The sequence below is a fragment of the Brassica napus genome, chromosome C9 (genome assembly GCF_020379485.1).
Source record: "Brassica napus cultivar Da-Ae chromosome C9, Da-Ae, whole genome shotgun sequence".
NCBI classification, from domain to species: Eukaryota; Viridiplantae; Streptophyta; class Magnoliopsida; order Brassicales; family Brassicaceae; genus Brassica; species Brassica napus.
The window spans coordinates 20,137,316-20,153,588 of NC_063452.1; the positions used below are offsets into that span (position 1 = coordinate 20,137,316).

A 16,273-nucleotide genomic window follows, 5' to 3' on the forward strand; every position below is an offset into this window, starting at 1 on the left:
TGGGAGTTGTGAGCAGATTCATGTCCAAACCAGGAATGGATCACTAGCAGACAGTTAAGTGGATTCTTAAATACTTGAGGGGTGAATCTAAAACCAGTTTTACGTTTGTTAAGAGTTCAGTATGTTCAATTGAAAGATTTTTAGATTCAGATTATTCAGATGGTTTGGACAGACGGCGATCATTTACTGGTTATGTGTTTAATTTTTGGGTTAATACAGTTTCGTGGAGATCAAATTTACAGTCAGTAGTAGCTCTATCGACTACTGAGGCGGAGTATATGGCATTCTCCATAGCAACCAAAGAGGCAGTTTGGTTAAAAGCTATATGTGAAGAACTAGGTCTATAGACATGCAGTGTTAAGATGCATTGTGATTCACAGAGTGCCCTACCTCTAGCAAAGAACAGAGTATTTCACGAAAGGACTAAACATGTTGCTAACAAATATCACTTCATTTGTGATATTGTTGCTCAGGGTGGCATTATTCTACACAATATTCACACAAGCAAGAATCCAGCTGATTTCCTAAATAAAGTGTCACCTGGTCCGAAGTTCAGGTTGTGTTCTGAGCTGGCGAACTTGTTCTGAAGACGAAGTGGCTTTGGGTAACGATGTGTCTCCGTTGTTGGTTACCTCGCAAAACAAGAAAGACACTGAGGTTAGATAACATCAACCTAAAACATTAGGTGTTATCTACTCTTAGTGTTTCTGAACCAACTGGAAGAACAAAAGTTGAATTCGTTACCCGAGTATTGGAAGCGAGGTGGAGTTTCTCTGGAGGATTTCAGTTTCAGGTGGAATCTTTTCAAGCTTCCTGAAACAGAGTAACGATCAGAGTCAGAAAGGGTTTCTACAGTCAACATCAGTTCATCAGAAGAGTTTCATGGTTTCGTCAAAAAAGAGAAAGGTAAGAGATGGCTTATCTGAGTTCGGTGATAAGGAAAGATTGAAGATTTTGGTGTCAGATGGTTGATTATGAAGCATTCCGGTTCAGATCGTTACATGCAGAATCGTTGAAGATTCGTCGGTTCAGTTTTTGGGTCATGCAAAGTGTTATGATCTGAGGTTGAATTTGATTTCTTCGAGATCTGCAGAGAAAACAGAGAAACATCAGTCGGTGGAAGATCCGGTGATGGTTTACTTCAAAGTGGAAGTAAAACAAAATGAAGAGATTAGTCAAGAGAGTACCGTGATGTTACGCTTGCTCTCATGAGTCGGAGGAGTATAGTAGAAGCTCCAGAAGTCGTCGGCTACAGACGCTAAGCGACGTAGGTGTCAAATCGCCTTAGAGAGAAGGGAGAGAGAAAAGGGGGCTAGGTTTTCGCAGAGAGAGAGACAGCACTTCGGTGTGTTTTGTCTGAAAGGTGGAGATTGTGGACCTACGTTCAGCCAACAACTCCGAGTGGGCTTCGCGTTCCATGGCCCAGCTCACACGAAACCTGCATAAAAGATTCAACCCCAAGTCTCAGCCTGAAGCTTTGCGGATTGTTCACTAAATGAAACGTTGTGTTTCGTAAGAGGAAAGTGGATCAGTTTGTTATAACAAACTCCTGAGCTGGCATCATCACTATCACGAAGAATTGAGATGAGAGAGAGATGATCAAGAGATCAGATCGAGAGAGAGAGAGAGAGAAGAAGACTTAGCTTGAGGTCACAAGGTTGAAGCTCGACAGAGTCACGAAAGCGGTATACGATCAGGTTGGATCATCCCGGCGGTTACTTTCCGGCTTCAAAGAGGAAGTGATAAGCTCGCTAATACTCTCTTGTTGATCAATTTTTGGTTCAGCGATTCACTGTTGTTTGTAACTAGGCGTGGGCATAATATTCATAACCCGAAATCCGAACCGAACCCAAACCGAAAAATCTGATCCGTATCCGGTCTGAAATGTGAAAAATATCCGAATGGGTCTTGTAAGGTGGTACAAAACATATCCGAACCCGAAGAGTTATTAACCGAACCAGAACGGGTAACCCAAAAAAAACGAAAGAACCAAAAAATCCAAAAAAAATCCGAAGAAACCGATCCGAATGTCCAAAATAATATACAATATAATTATATGAAACATGAATATATACTTCAAATATTCAATTTCATATTTATTTTTATATGTTATCTAACAATGAGTATTTAAAATTTAAATATCTACCTTAAATACTTAATTATATATAAATAAATATATATTTCTTATGTTTTACTTTTAAATTTTAGATTTTATTTCGGGTATATCCGAACCGATCCGATATAACCCAAATCCGAATGATATATGATTACTTTATGGGTTCTATGATGTGATACAAAACCGATCCGAACCCGATGTGTTATATCCGAACCCGACCCGTACTTGCAAATTTACTATAATGGGACCTAGGAGGTATTAAAAAAGAGAACCGAAATCTGAAAAACCTGACCCGAACGCCAACGGGTACCCAAATGCCAACGGGTACCCGAACGCCCATGCCTATTTGTAACCTTGACCTCTGATAGTGAAGCAGTTGAGGGATGTCGTTCCCTCCCCGGTGAGTAGATCAGCGAACACCGGATCAACAAATTGGCTTGTGTTCTTTGATTTGTTACTTCGATCGCAAATCTGAAAACGAAACCAGTCGAATCAATCACTCACTTAAGCAAGATATAAACCTAGAAATTGATCTTAGAACTCTACAAAGGAGTTGAACATATTTCTCGAGCAGAAAGAAAAACATGGCCATATAATTAGGTGGGGCCAATATAAAAGTGTAGGATCATTTTGGTTATAAGAATCAACTTTGGTAGAAATAGTTTAGTTATAGTCATAGTAAAGTACCTCAGTAGCAATATATGTGTCCTGCAATGTAATAAAAAGAAAGAAAGTGACCCTGAATGTAAAACACTCATTATCTAATGTCTAAACCTAGGACTCAGTACGCTAATCCGAGGAAAGTGTCAATCGATAAACTTTTAACAAGCTTTAGCATACAAGTTTGATATGTTCTCTAACCACCTAGACCAACTCTTGTATGCGCCTAGTTTCTTAGTTCATCTAGTTTTAATTCAGGTAATAACTAGGCTCTCGCATGCGCCAATTATCCTAAGATCTAGGTTTAAAATGATCAGCCCTAAACTTAGCAATAAGAAACTAGACGAAGAACCAATTGATTTCCCTAACAACAATATAGATTTAGCAGACCATTGAGTAACTTTTGAAGAACCCTAAATCTAACAATAAATTTATTCAGACATAATCATAGAAAGCATAATGATAGTGTTAATAAATTGCATAGAATAAATTAGGCATTGGCGTTCGGGTACCCGTTGGTGTTTGGTTCAGGTTTTTTGGATTTCGGTTCTCTTTTATAATACCTCCTAAGCCCTATTCTAGTAAATTTGCAAGTACGGGTCGGGTTCGGATATAACACATCGGGTTCGGGTCGGTTTTATATCACATCATAGAACCCATAAAGTAATCATATATCATTCGGATTCGGGTTATATCGGATTGGTTCGGATATACCAGAAATAAAATCTAAAATTTAAAAGTAAACATAAGAAATATATATTTATTTATATATAATTAAGTATTTAAGGTAGTTATTTAAATTTCAAATAATTATTGTTAGATAACATATCAAAATAAATATGAAATTGAATATTTGAAGTATATATTCATGTTTCATATAATTATATTGTATATTATTTTGGACATTCGGATCGGTTTCTTCGGATTTTTTTTTTTTGGATTTTTAGATTTTTTTTGTTTTTCGGGTTACCCGTTCGGATTCGGTAAATAACACTTCGGGTTCGGATATGTTTTGTACCACCTTACAAGACCCATTCGGATATTTTTAACATTTCGGACCGGATACGGATCGGGTTTTTCGGTTCGGGTTCGGTTCAGATTTCGGGTTACGGATATTATGCCGAGACCTAGAATAAATAGAAAGAGTAGAGAAAAAAAGGAGTTCACAAGCTTCTCTGAAAGAGTTCAGATCTCTATTCTCCACAATCCTAAGCTCTCTCCTCTAAAATAATAATAAGCATAGCCGTCAAGAATGGTTTAACAAATATAATATAGGTCAAAAATACGTCAGAGACTTCAGACTTCTTTGTAAATATCAGAAACTTTAGGGCCAAACTGCAATTCTTCGAAGTTGATAGATTGTGGACTATCTATGAGAGATCCTGATGATGGAGCTATCATTGCAAGTATGCCTATTAATCTGTTATGTAGATCAGATTCATTAGTATGGCACATAAAAAAAACGTGGAAATTTACAGAAAAATCTATATACTATGTTGCAAGGGAATATCAAGATAGAACACATCCAACCATTTTCATGGAAATTCTATACACGATTTTTCATGGAAACATAAATGTCCTCCGAAAATGAAACTGTAACGACCCTGATCTTGTTTTGGTGGAGCCTTTTTGGTTTTATTAAAATTAAAGCCCAATTCTTTCTTTTTATTTTGTCTCAGATTGGAAGTTTAGAAAACCTACCTCATTTTCCTCCCTCTATATAAGAAACTCAACCCTTCTCTTTATTCTCATCAAGTCAAAGTATTTCTTTGCATGTGTGAGTTGTTGTTGAATTATCTGACGACCAGTCACTAGTGAATTATTCCGGTGGGATTTCCGGGTGAGCTTCCTGCGAGATTTATGGGCGAGCTTCCGGCGCAATTTCTGGACGAGCTTCCAGCTGGTTTTTCTAGTAAGTTTGTTGCTTCCATATTTCTAGTTTTAGGAATCTATTTTAGGGAAGTTGTTATTTTAGGAAAGTTTCTAATTTAGGAAATAAATAATATTAGGGAAGTTTCTATTTTAGAAAAATTGCTATTTTAGGAAAGTTTCCATTTTTGGAAACATTATTTCCTGAGTGTTTGAGCCTAAGTCGTTAATCTCGTGATGCAGTTGACCATCTCCCGTCAAACATTCCAGCCAGTGACTAAGGTGAGGGCTATTCCGTCTAATCCCGTGCTAGTTTAGTACTATTATTATGGAAAGTCTAGTTTCGAAAGATGATCCGTCTCAGTGAATCGAGTCTGTTTGAGAGTCTTGTTTGTTTATTATTGTTATTGATTGTTAAATCGGAAATAGGATAATAAAGGATTCAACGGTTGAATGAATTGAGTGATGTTAAAAACTGCTATATATGTATATATAAATATGTATATTGTGGTGATTGCGGGTGCACAAAGACGTTTGTGTAAGCCGCCGACGAGCAGTGTGATTGCGGGTGCACAAAGACGTTTGTGTAACCCGCCGACGAGTAGTGTGATTGCGTGTGCACAAAGACGTTTGTGTAAGCCGCCGACGAGCAGTGAGATTGCGGGGGTACAAAGACGTTTGTATCTATCGCCGACGCGCAGATTCTGGGAGTACAAGATGGACTACTGTACGCCTGGAGATATACATATATCCTTATGAGGAAATGTGGGGTGCATAGAGTAGCATGTACTATCAGCGCATTGGATGTTTTATGTGGTGTACTAGACACTGTGTTTGTTTCATGCTAAAGCTAGGCCTACATGGTCGTTGTGCTATGTACTGAGTCAGTGGTTTGTGGTTTAGCATCCCATACCTCACGGAGTAACTCTCCTGTTACTCACCCCTCTTTCTTCCCCTTGCAGGTGAACATGACGAGTAGTTGGATCTGTGGACGAATTGGTGTCTTGGGATCGTTGTATTTTATTTCGGTTTTAATTAACTTTTCGATTTAATGTATTTGGTTTTAAATTATAAGCTTGTTTTGTTCGGAAATTATTAAATTAAAAGGTTTGATATTTTATTTGGTTTTATAAAATGGTTTAATTTAGTATTTTTCGGTTAGTAACACGTCGTTCTCAAAAGAGGAGGAGACAGGGTTACAGAAACAATCTGGCAAAAAAAATTGTGCTACTTTTCGGTAGTTAGTTACAAACTTTTGGGCACGATAGCTTTAACTGTGACTGCCAATGTGATGTTGTGGGGGACAAGAGTCAATTATGAATTAACCATGCTTCATTCAAGTGTCCGCGTCGGAAAAAATTGCGCCTTTTTCTAAATTTCCTCCACCTAAGCATTTTCCGACTCCATATCTACAAATATTAATTGTTTTTCTTCTGAAGGGTATCATCATCTAAACCATGATTTTAGTTTTCATGGATATTAGGGTACATATAAACAGGTATGAATGATACAATAAATAGTAATATGGATAGGGATCTGAGAGATATAATCAAACTTGCAGAAACATAATCAATATAATAGGAAAAGGTTCAATTTAAAGGAACCAACTATGTATAGTCGTCACTTTTATGCCCATGCAGATTGATGCATCATGGAAGGAAGCCTATATCGTTTCTGGAAAATATTGGTTAATAAACATGAAGATTTTTAAAGTTAAATGGGAACTAGAATATTCACAGGAGCGCGCTTTTACATACGGAATTTGAGGCGTTAATCTAAGAACGTAATGTTTTGGTAACTTTCAGATAAACTAAGATAGTTTTGAGAAATAATGTTCAGAGTTTGTGAAATAGTGTCAACACCAGAAAAATGGCATGTCTGCTCAGTTCATTTGGAAGAGTTACAGAGATGCTGAGAGGTTTTCAACTTTCACAATTTCACATATCTCCCGCTCAACAAATTCAGTGGCTGACAAACTTTCACATAATGTAAGAATTCAATAATACTAGTGGCGTGTATTATTTGGTATAGTAAACTAATTTTGTGATCGTCTTTATTTGCTAAGAGCATTATTTGGTATTTTTATTATGTTATTATGTAGTAATAGGTGATATACTAACATATTATGTGTTTGTTTATTTAATAGTGTGTTATTGTGGATATAATAGTACTTATTAATGGTGGAGTGAGTTTGTGATGTAATCCATATTGAATTTCAATAATTTTACATTTAGACATTTGTTTATTGTAAGGCTAATAATTTCAGGGTAAATTAATATTTTTTCCAATTATTTGAACATTACTTTTTAAAGATGTCTTGTGCTCTCTCCCTATATTTTTACATTGAGTCGTCACCATCTATGCATTTCGTTTACCTTTCTGGTATGTTTTGATTTTCACCATCACCGAAAAAGACTCACATATGTGCTTTTGTTCTTCCTCACATTTTTCTCCTCTTCTTCCTTAGATTTTGGCTCATGTTAGGAACTGCATCTCCTTGGGTTGGGTCAGAGTTTAGTCGTCTTTGAAGTTGTTTTCTCCGTCGTTGGCTTACCATCAACAGTCCCTTCTCATCATATTTTTCAAGATATGATTTTTGGTGATCTGGCTTCTATAGCTCGAGGACGGCTCCACGATTGGATGATTTCGTTTTGTCTACCCTTCCATCTATGTTCCATCATCTCGTTGCAGCTTTCATCGCTGCTTGCGTCTCTGTGACTCTCCCTTTCGCCATATTTGCCACTTAAGGTTTGGATAGTGTTTTCCTCCGAGTATACTCTGTAGATTTGGAAGATTGTTTATGGTCTCATGTCTAGGCTCTTGTTTCTCGGTGGTTGGCTTCTGTTCTCTCTCACTCTGGTTGTTCTCTTTTTCCATTGCTTCCCTTAGTATAAGTGTGCGGTATTAGTGTCTTGGAGCTTTGGTCCCTTCTATCCAGAGCTTTGTGGTTCTTCACTGGTATATGTGTCTTGTTTGTGCTTGTTTATTTTGTGAGGTGATTCTTACCTCTTGGCTGGTGGTTGTGCTTATCGTTCGTTATGTATGTTTCTTCCTGCTCCGTGGTGATTTTTGCCTTCTGTAGATTACTTTTCCTCTAACCCGCTTTCTTGGTTCTTTGCATTGGTCCTTGATCACACTCCTTTGTGTTCGAGGGATTGCTTTATCTCAAGATTATCTTTCTACATTTTTCTGACTTCTGATTGTTCTGGCCAAGACACTCTATGATAAACTGGGGTAAGTTAGTTTTCGTTCTTGATCGCCTTTGAGCTCTGGACCTTTATTGAGTTAGTGTTACTTTGGCATTTTTTTCTCTGTGATTGTGGAGGTTTTATGTTTAGATTATGTGTTCTGCTTTAGTTTGGTTAATATTGAGATAAATATATAGTTGTAACTGAAATAATAGAAAATAGTAAAAAATAATAAAATAGCGAAAGTTTATGTTATTTTTAGCTGTGAATAAATTAAATACTTAAAATACATTTATATTTTTTTACTTATTTCTTTATTCGTTTTGCATTGTTTTAAACAATAAAATAGATTATCAAACTTCAAATGATGATAGCTAGTTAGCGTGAGAATGATTAGATAGTGCATAATTAGAAAATAGTGAACCAAATTGCAATAATCTAAAAGAAGAGAGATCTAAAATGTAAAAAGATAAAAAAAAAGGACACATGTCAACAAATCATCCTTCCACATGTCATAAGAAGAGAAAAAAATCTACTTTATATATATATATATATATGTTATTTACATAGAACTTTAAGTTTAGATTATGTATTACTATTAAGTTAGAGTTCTTATATTATTGTAATAGAAAAGTTAAAAAATTTTGGTACTGATCATTTTATTTTTATCATTATTATTTGTTATTATTTATCATTGCTCCTATTTATTTTCACAGTGGTTTATTATTCCGTTAATAACTTTTACCCTTTTATGCCATCAATCTCTACTATATAAAAGAAACTAAATTGGAGGTTCCTAAGCTATACCACGTCACCTAAAATATTTAGAGCCAATCAATGTTCAAAATCAGAATGTCAATTAACTAAATCCATAATTTTTACTAGATGTGAATTTCCTAAAAAATATGTCGATGCCCAGCTTAGACTCACTGTACCCATTAAGTGACCCAAATTCTCTTTTTTCTCTGCCTTCCCAAAAGAAGCCTAACGACAACAGTTTTAGCGATCTCTGGCGAAACGCTTTCTCCCACAATAATCATCAATCTTCCTTCATTAATTTTCCAGTACCAAACAGGTGCCCTCTTCACCTTCTTGAGCTTCCCACAATAAAATTCACTCCGCATACAAGAATAAGTATCAGCTATCGCATCCATGGCTAACAAGACATCAAAATCAACGACGATAGAACCCTCCATTGTGGTCTTTAACGACGTTGCTACGGGTAGGGAGAGACCAGAATCATCTTCAACCACATCCATTTTTCGGGAGATTGCACACGGCAGGCGGAAGTGTCTGATTGCTGTAGATATGCGGCTCATCTACGAACAGGTAGTGATTCTATTTTCTATTCCTATATTATCCCTATTCAAGAATCAAAACCCCAAACTAATTGCATTAACACATGGATATATCTCCCGATTGTGTTGTTCTTGAAGCCAAGTATGAAAAGATATATCAAGCTTTGTATATCAAGGTAATTGTTAGTGAGAAATTCAAAGTTTTATGTGGGACCGTGTTATTTTCATCTGTTAAATTCAAAACCAATGTATCTAAGCAATGGAAAACCATGAGCATCTCTGTATATTCTATTTTTTATTTTCCTTATCTTACTTATCAGCAGCAGTGTTGTATATATATAATCTTAAACTTTCTCTTGAATTCTGTCTCGGTATGCGCAGCCTTACGAGACAGTGAATGGAACTACTGATGTCAAACCAACTCCAGATGATACGAAGATGGATGATGGACCAAGGAGAGGAAGATACTCAAGATGGTAACTTGAGGAATACTGTGTCTTTTTTCCCTTGAATATATAGAAGAAAAAAAATGATCTAACATGTTTCCATGTGTTACACATTGCAGAGAAAGGAGTTCCACGTTTTTGGCTGATGGCCTTGAACAACAATGATATCACTTCCGAGGACAATAACTCTAGCGTAATGTCCTTGATGTCACGCCACAGAGCGTGATTACTGATTAGGCTCTCAAATCACTTAGATGGTGCATGACTGAAGAGCCTAAAGGATTCAAACTTGAGTTATCCTTAACTCGAATCCTTATTTTAAGTACACAGTCTTGACAAAGTCTTACCATAACATGTCTTGACAAAGTCTTACCATAATATTGTTGAAGGTGACCCACTGCTTGAGAAGTCTATAAGGTAACTGCTTATGCTATTCTACATATGTTCGATAAGTCTTATGAGTATATATAGTAATATTAAATCAGATTCATCTAGTGTACACCAGGAGCTCGGGCGATGCTCTTAGTCAGAGAACTGAGTGACATCTCAGAAACCACTATGGCTGGAGTATTGGCCACAGCTGAGTGAACCGAGAGCTTGAACACAAGGGTGTCATCTAAATTAATTCTCTTCAGAAATTTTGAGGTAAAGAATGCATCTTCCTTGCTCGTAGGTTAATTTTTAATTTCTATGTTTGATCATTTATTTGTGGAAGTTTTACGACTTTTAATTGAGTGTTTATCTATTTGGTCTTCTCATTAGCATTATTCCTATGACTAATCTATCTTTGAAGGTGCATTTTGAAATGCAAAGTGGGTGTATTGTTAGACAATTTTGTTCATGTCACAAGTATTTGTTTGTATCAGATTCATCTTTGCTGAGTGATTATTTAAAAAAAAAAATTATCTGTTTAAGCAGAATTGGTTGTGGCTGCGGCAGAGGCAGTGGTTGGAAAAGACGAGTGATGGTAAGAAGAAAAAGAAAGCAAGAAGACTGAGGAACGTGGAGATTAATGACAAACCAAGTGGCTGGGTAAAGGATTAGAGGCACAAAAATGTAAGAAAAAATCTTCAAGGGTTAGTAATCCATCAAGAGCACCACCGGTTTGTAATAACATGTGGAAGAATATTTTCTTAGTGGAAAGTTGTGCTTGGACATTTGAGGTGTCATAAAGACTGAACTCTGTTTTTGTATTTTTGTTTTCTTTGCTGGCGGAGGAGAAAGAAAAACATTCAGAGATTTTGATTGCAACAATATACAAATTTAAGCTTTCGTTTTCAAATATTTTGTTATTTATGTTTGCAACACTCTGAATGTGGTAAATATATGAGATATACTTTAAAAAATATCCAAAAAAAAAAAAATCTAATGTTTCAGTTGTTAGCTTCTCAAATAAATAAAGTTAATATCTATAATTCTCTTATATTTGTATCTATAATCTGTTTATATAACTACTTATGTATTTCTAAATTGTATTGTTTTCCATCAAATTATAATTGTTTTTTTAATAGGCAAATAAGAATAACACACAGAAGATCAAATTACCTTTTAATTTAATAAAATGAAATAATTCATTTTACAATTTTTTGTATCTTAAGAGAAAATTCATATGCTCTAAATTTTTATTATATGCCAATTTTAAAGTAAAAAGGTAATTTTAAAACTACAATTTAAAATTTACATTGTAAATGACTCGAGTAATCATTATATTAAGCATACTCATTTTTATTTATAAAATCATACGCTTCAAATACACCAAATAAGAAAATATAGCTACATATTTTAGTTCAAAATAAGCTTTGTTAAAATTAAATCGATATCAATACTAACTCATTAGAAAGTTAACATCAACCAAGTAAAAACAACTTCTATAGAAACAAATCAGAAACACAAATATCCATTACCTTCAAAAAGCTATGTCAAGTTTTTAACTTTTAATCATTCTTTTGAATAGGTGATTAGCTGATATAACCTTTTAATCGTTATGTATCCTCATTATTTAAAAAATAGTTACTACATATAGAAATATACTGGAGTATACAACTAAAAACTATTAAACGAAAAAAACAGTAAGAGCACTGATTAGTTTCATAAAAATCTACAAATACCAACCAAAAAACTAAGTTCTACTAACTCAATGAATTCTATCAAAGAGTACATGTTATGGAAACCAAATAAAAAAAATCACTAATAGAAACTACAAATATGCTACAGAAAGAAATATATAGTTAAGAGTACTAATCATTCTGTTCAAAAAAAATTAAGTTAGTTAAAATACATACGATAACTTCTTTTATATGTACACATTACTAAAATATTAAATATTATATATATAATCAGTTTTTATAGAAATATTTCAAATCAATATGGTCTATCATTAACAACTCTCAATTAGAAAATATTAAAATATTTTAAGAAAAGTTAAAGCGCATAATAAAAATAAAACAATAAAAAATCACTATGGCTACACTAAATGGCAAATATGACATACAAATATACAATTAAACTTTATATTATTTCAATATATATAAATGAACAACTTTGAATCAAAAAATGGTACAGTTCATCTGTTACACTTTTAAAATATACTACTACTAATGTGATGTTTTTAGAAAACATAATATATGAAAACAATGTAACAATTTTTAAAGATTGTTGTAAATAGAAACTAATAACAAAGAAAAGTAGAAAACTAAAAAAATTCTTAATTAAAACATCACTCTTTCATAATTTTTTTTTTATTTATCAACTTAAAAATAATTTTAATATTAAATTATAATAGTTTCCACCTCTAATCGATTGAAACACCAAAATTTTAAAATTTAATCTCCATTTCCAAAAAAAAATATTGAAATAGTTTCCAAAAAAATACCAAAATTTTAAAATTTAATCTCGTATAGCGCGGACCAGAACCTAGTATGTTACTAAAAGGAATAACAATAGCAAATTCTAGGGAAATCGGCCAATTCATACATCAACACAGGTCTTTGGTCCCGATCAGTACACATATAATGAAACTTCTATAAATTAATAATGTTGAGACTACACCAAAACTATAATTTTTTTATTAATTTATAGAGATATTAATTTATCGATATACTAGTTGAACCAAAAACTCTTTGGGACTATAAAATTATATTATTTTATAGAGATTTTTAGTGTATATTAATTTATAGAATATTAATTTAAAGAGGTTATACTGTATTTAGAACATGTGCAAATTCATATATCAATATTTATTTAAATTTCATACATAAACAATCAGATGAAGACTTATTGGTGATGATGGTTTCGGAACCAGAAGAGTGGCCAGCTTTTGCAAGTTATTTGGAAGATATCAAGAGTCTGAAAAAAGTGCTTCACACGATCAGAGATTATACATGTACCAAGAACGCAAAATACAAAAGCGGATAACCTAGCACGCAGTGTCAGGAAACAAACGTCTTTCGTCGTTCACATGGATCTATATCTCCCGGTATGGTTTACAGAGTCAATATGAATCTGTAATGTTGTCGACAAAAAAAAGACTTATTCTCCAAAAAAAAAACAATAGTAATTGCTATACTACTTTATTTATCATCACGATCACGATCTGAGCGATATAAGATCATAAAGTTTGCATTCTGAACAATCATCAGAAGATGTCTTTGTATAGTTTGACATGCTTTTCAAATCATTTCACATATTCCAGAAAAGTAAAATAGGACACCACCAATCGGTCGCTTTCATTCGAAAAACATAGTGGTTCCTAATGCTCCAAACATGGTCATATATTGCATGTAGTTTATTTGTATATACTAATTATCTCATAAACTTTGTTGATTTTGTGATAAGTGATGAACAATAACATTTCACTTGTCACTTCTTCTTTCCCTTGTTAATGTTGTTCTTGCTGGGATTCTCTCGATCCTCGAGAAGTTCCTCCAAAACACTGTCATCCAAATACTCAAATTCAAAAACTTGCCTAGAAGAAGAAGCGGAGGAGGACGAAGATCCAGCCACCGTGGCCGAACCACCACTACCCATGTTATACTCATGAGGGAAATTTAAAATCGCGGCTTGGCCTCTCATGGAGTAGGCTGCTTGATCATAAGCTCTGGCTGCTTCCTCCGCAGTATCAAACGTTCCGAGCCATACACGTTCACCATGCTTCCTCGAGTCGCGTATCTCCGCCGCGTATTTTCCCCAAGGCCGTCTTCGAACTCCCCGGTACTTTCCTTGCTCACCTGCACCGCTACCACGACCTCCTTGTTCCATAAATATGTGTGTGTGTCTGTGTAGAGAGTTTATAATATTGAACAATAAACAAGGATTTTTTTTCTTGCGTATGTGTTAACTCGAATACGTGGTTGTGTATTTTTTTTCTGCTGCATGTGTTTGACGGGATTTGATTTGAGAAATTTATAGGCGGGGAAACAAATGTGGGTCCTAACTAAGACCTAATATTCGGGCTTCTACATATATACTAAGAATTTTCTTAGGCATTGAAATTTCATCTTTTAAATACTATTATTTAAAGTATAAAGAATTTCTAAGCTTCTGGATTTATAGTCATGTTTTTTTTTTTGAAAAGATGGATTTATAGTCATGTGGAACGGTAAAACACAGCATATGTTTGTAAAATATGTGCTTCCTTGGGTGATAACATGCATTTTCTTACAAAAAAAATATATGTTTCAACTTCCAAGTGAATAAAGAAAAAATAAAGAGAAACTATAGGTCGTGGTGGGCTCACAGGCAACGCAAGGTTGGAGAATATGTTTGACTTTGATTGTCCGCACGTGTGTTGACTAAGCAAAAGCTGGATTTAAAAGTTTCATATATGGACCAGAATACTAAAATTTTTGTAAAAGGGTTTCTAAATCGAACTTTTAACAAATTAAAGCTGGTTTTATTTTCTAAAACAAACACAATTACCCATATAACAAAAAAAGTAAATGGAAAGGCGCATATTGCTCGGCTGCTTCGGCGTCCGAGACGTGGATTGAGATTTCATGTCCTTTGCAACAAGAAAACTAAAATCTTCTAGAAACTTTGAGTTTTAAATTAAAAAACACTCATGCCAAAATCAAAACTAACTTCCAAAATTTGTATACAAAAAAAGCGATTTATAAAAACTAACTTCCAAAATTTGTATACAAAAAAGCGATTTATTATCATTTACAAAATGACTTCTAATCATTTAAAACGCTACTATGACAGTATACAATTTCATAATTAATAAAGATACAATGATTATGGTTTTGACGGTTTTGTTGACCCGCAAACCCACCACTAATTTTTAGTGATATTTTTATCTCGCTAGTTATTGTTATAGTTTTTCTTGTGTAGATTTCGATTTTCTGTTTTCTTGTTTTCTTATAATTTTCTGTCAAAAACTAAAATTTGGTTTGAAATTTAAAAGTTAAACAAAAAATTGATCCGAGTAACATTGGCACTTAATTTAGAAATTATATGCTACAACCAAATTTGAAAATTACTTCGGATAATCGATTAGAAATTATATGCTACAACCAAATTTAAAGATTGCTTCAGATAATCGAGACCAATGCAAATGATGCATGCTAAAGTATTTTAATTATTTAACATATTATTTTATAAGAATTTCTACTGAAATAATTATTTAATTTTCATTTCGTTTTGTGTTTAAAGTTTCTGGTGCTATACTTCCTCCATTTCCATATGATGAATTTTCTTACTTTTTAAAGATATTTGTTTAGGTTTCTGATGTATAGTACTTTACTAATCATTCCATCTGTTTTTAATATAAGTCGTTTTAAAGAAATTTTTATGTTTTAAATTATATAATATTTTGATTTTCTATTTAAAATTTATTAACACTTAATATTATATAAACAATGATATAATATACCTTCTATTTTATTATTGGTTGATTTGTGGTTAGATAAATAACTAATGATGTATTTGTTCAGAAAATATATAAAATTAATGAATTCTCAATCTATGTGCACAGTTCTAAAACGACTTATATAAAAAAAAACGGAGAGAGTAATAATTAAAATTTCAGATATCAAAAGGTTATTGGTAAAACTTATATTTTTGAATTGTTATCGGTTAAGAGACATATGCAATTGTTTAATTGTTTTAAAATTGTACATTTATGATTGATCATTAATTGTTCTCTTAATATGTTTAAAATTTCAAAAAATATAGGAGTATTTTATAAACGGGAAGACTACCATATAACACACATAATTCTTACAAAAAAAATGCATAAGGCAATGGTGTAGTGAAATGACAGAATGCCGTTTCTCGAGCATGATAAGGGGAGATGAATCTAAAAACCAGAAGAAACAAAAAAAACATTTTGTTTGTAAATTAATAGTACAAAAAAATAATAAATAAACATTGTGTGGATGATAATGAACAAGAATCAGAATCTCTTTTGGTTAATGTGGAGTGATATGTTGAGATTGGGGTTACCAACATAGACCGTGCAACTCTTTTGCAGTCTTCATTCACGAACCAAATTTATTAAAGGATCTTTAATAATCACAACGAGAATCTAGCCGACGTTGGTCCCGCTTACTCCAATTGGCGAGTTAAAAATTAAATTATTTAAAATTTGAGGAAATTTATGTCTTTTTCGGTAAACGTATATAGCCGACCTCCTAAAGCTTTGAATGGAATCACAAAACAAATGCAAATTAAATACAGTTTACTAAGAGCAGGCCA

The 16,273-nt window shown here is 33.5% G+C and overlaps 1 protein-coding gene across 1 annotated transcript; it reads right to left on the reverse strand.

Moving 5' to 3' along the window:
• Positions 1 to 13,139: 13,139 nt before the first annotated feature.
• On the reverse strand, positions 13,140 to 15,225 carry LOC106364330 (ethylene-responsive transcription factor ERF096). The gene has a single exon (XM_013803933.3). It carries the CDS (start codon positions 13,832 to 13,834, stop codon positions 13,436 to 13,438), a length of 399 nt encoding a protein of 132 aa, XP_013659387.1. The 5' UTR covers positions 13,835 to 15,225; the 3' UTR covers positions 13,140 to 13,435.
• Between the last annotated feature and the right edge of the window lie 1,048 nt (positions 15,226 to 16,273).

Bases quoted from the DNA above. Each gene is read 5' to 3' on its own strand.
- LOC106364330 (XM_013803933.3), bottom strand. From the start codon at position 13,834: ATGGAACAAGGAGGTCGTGGTAGCGGTGCAGGTGAGCAAGGAAAGTAC.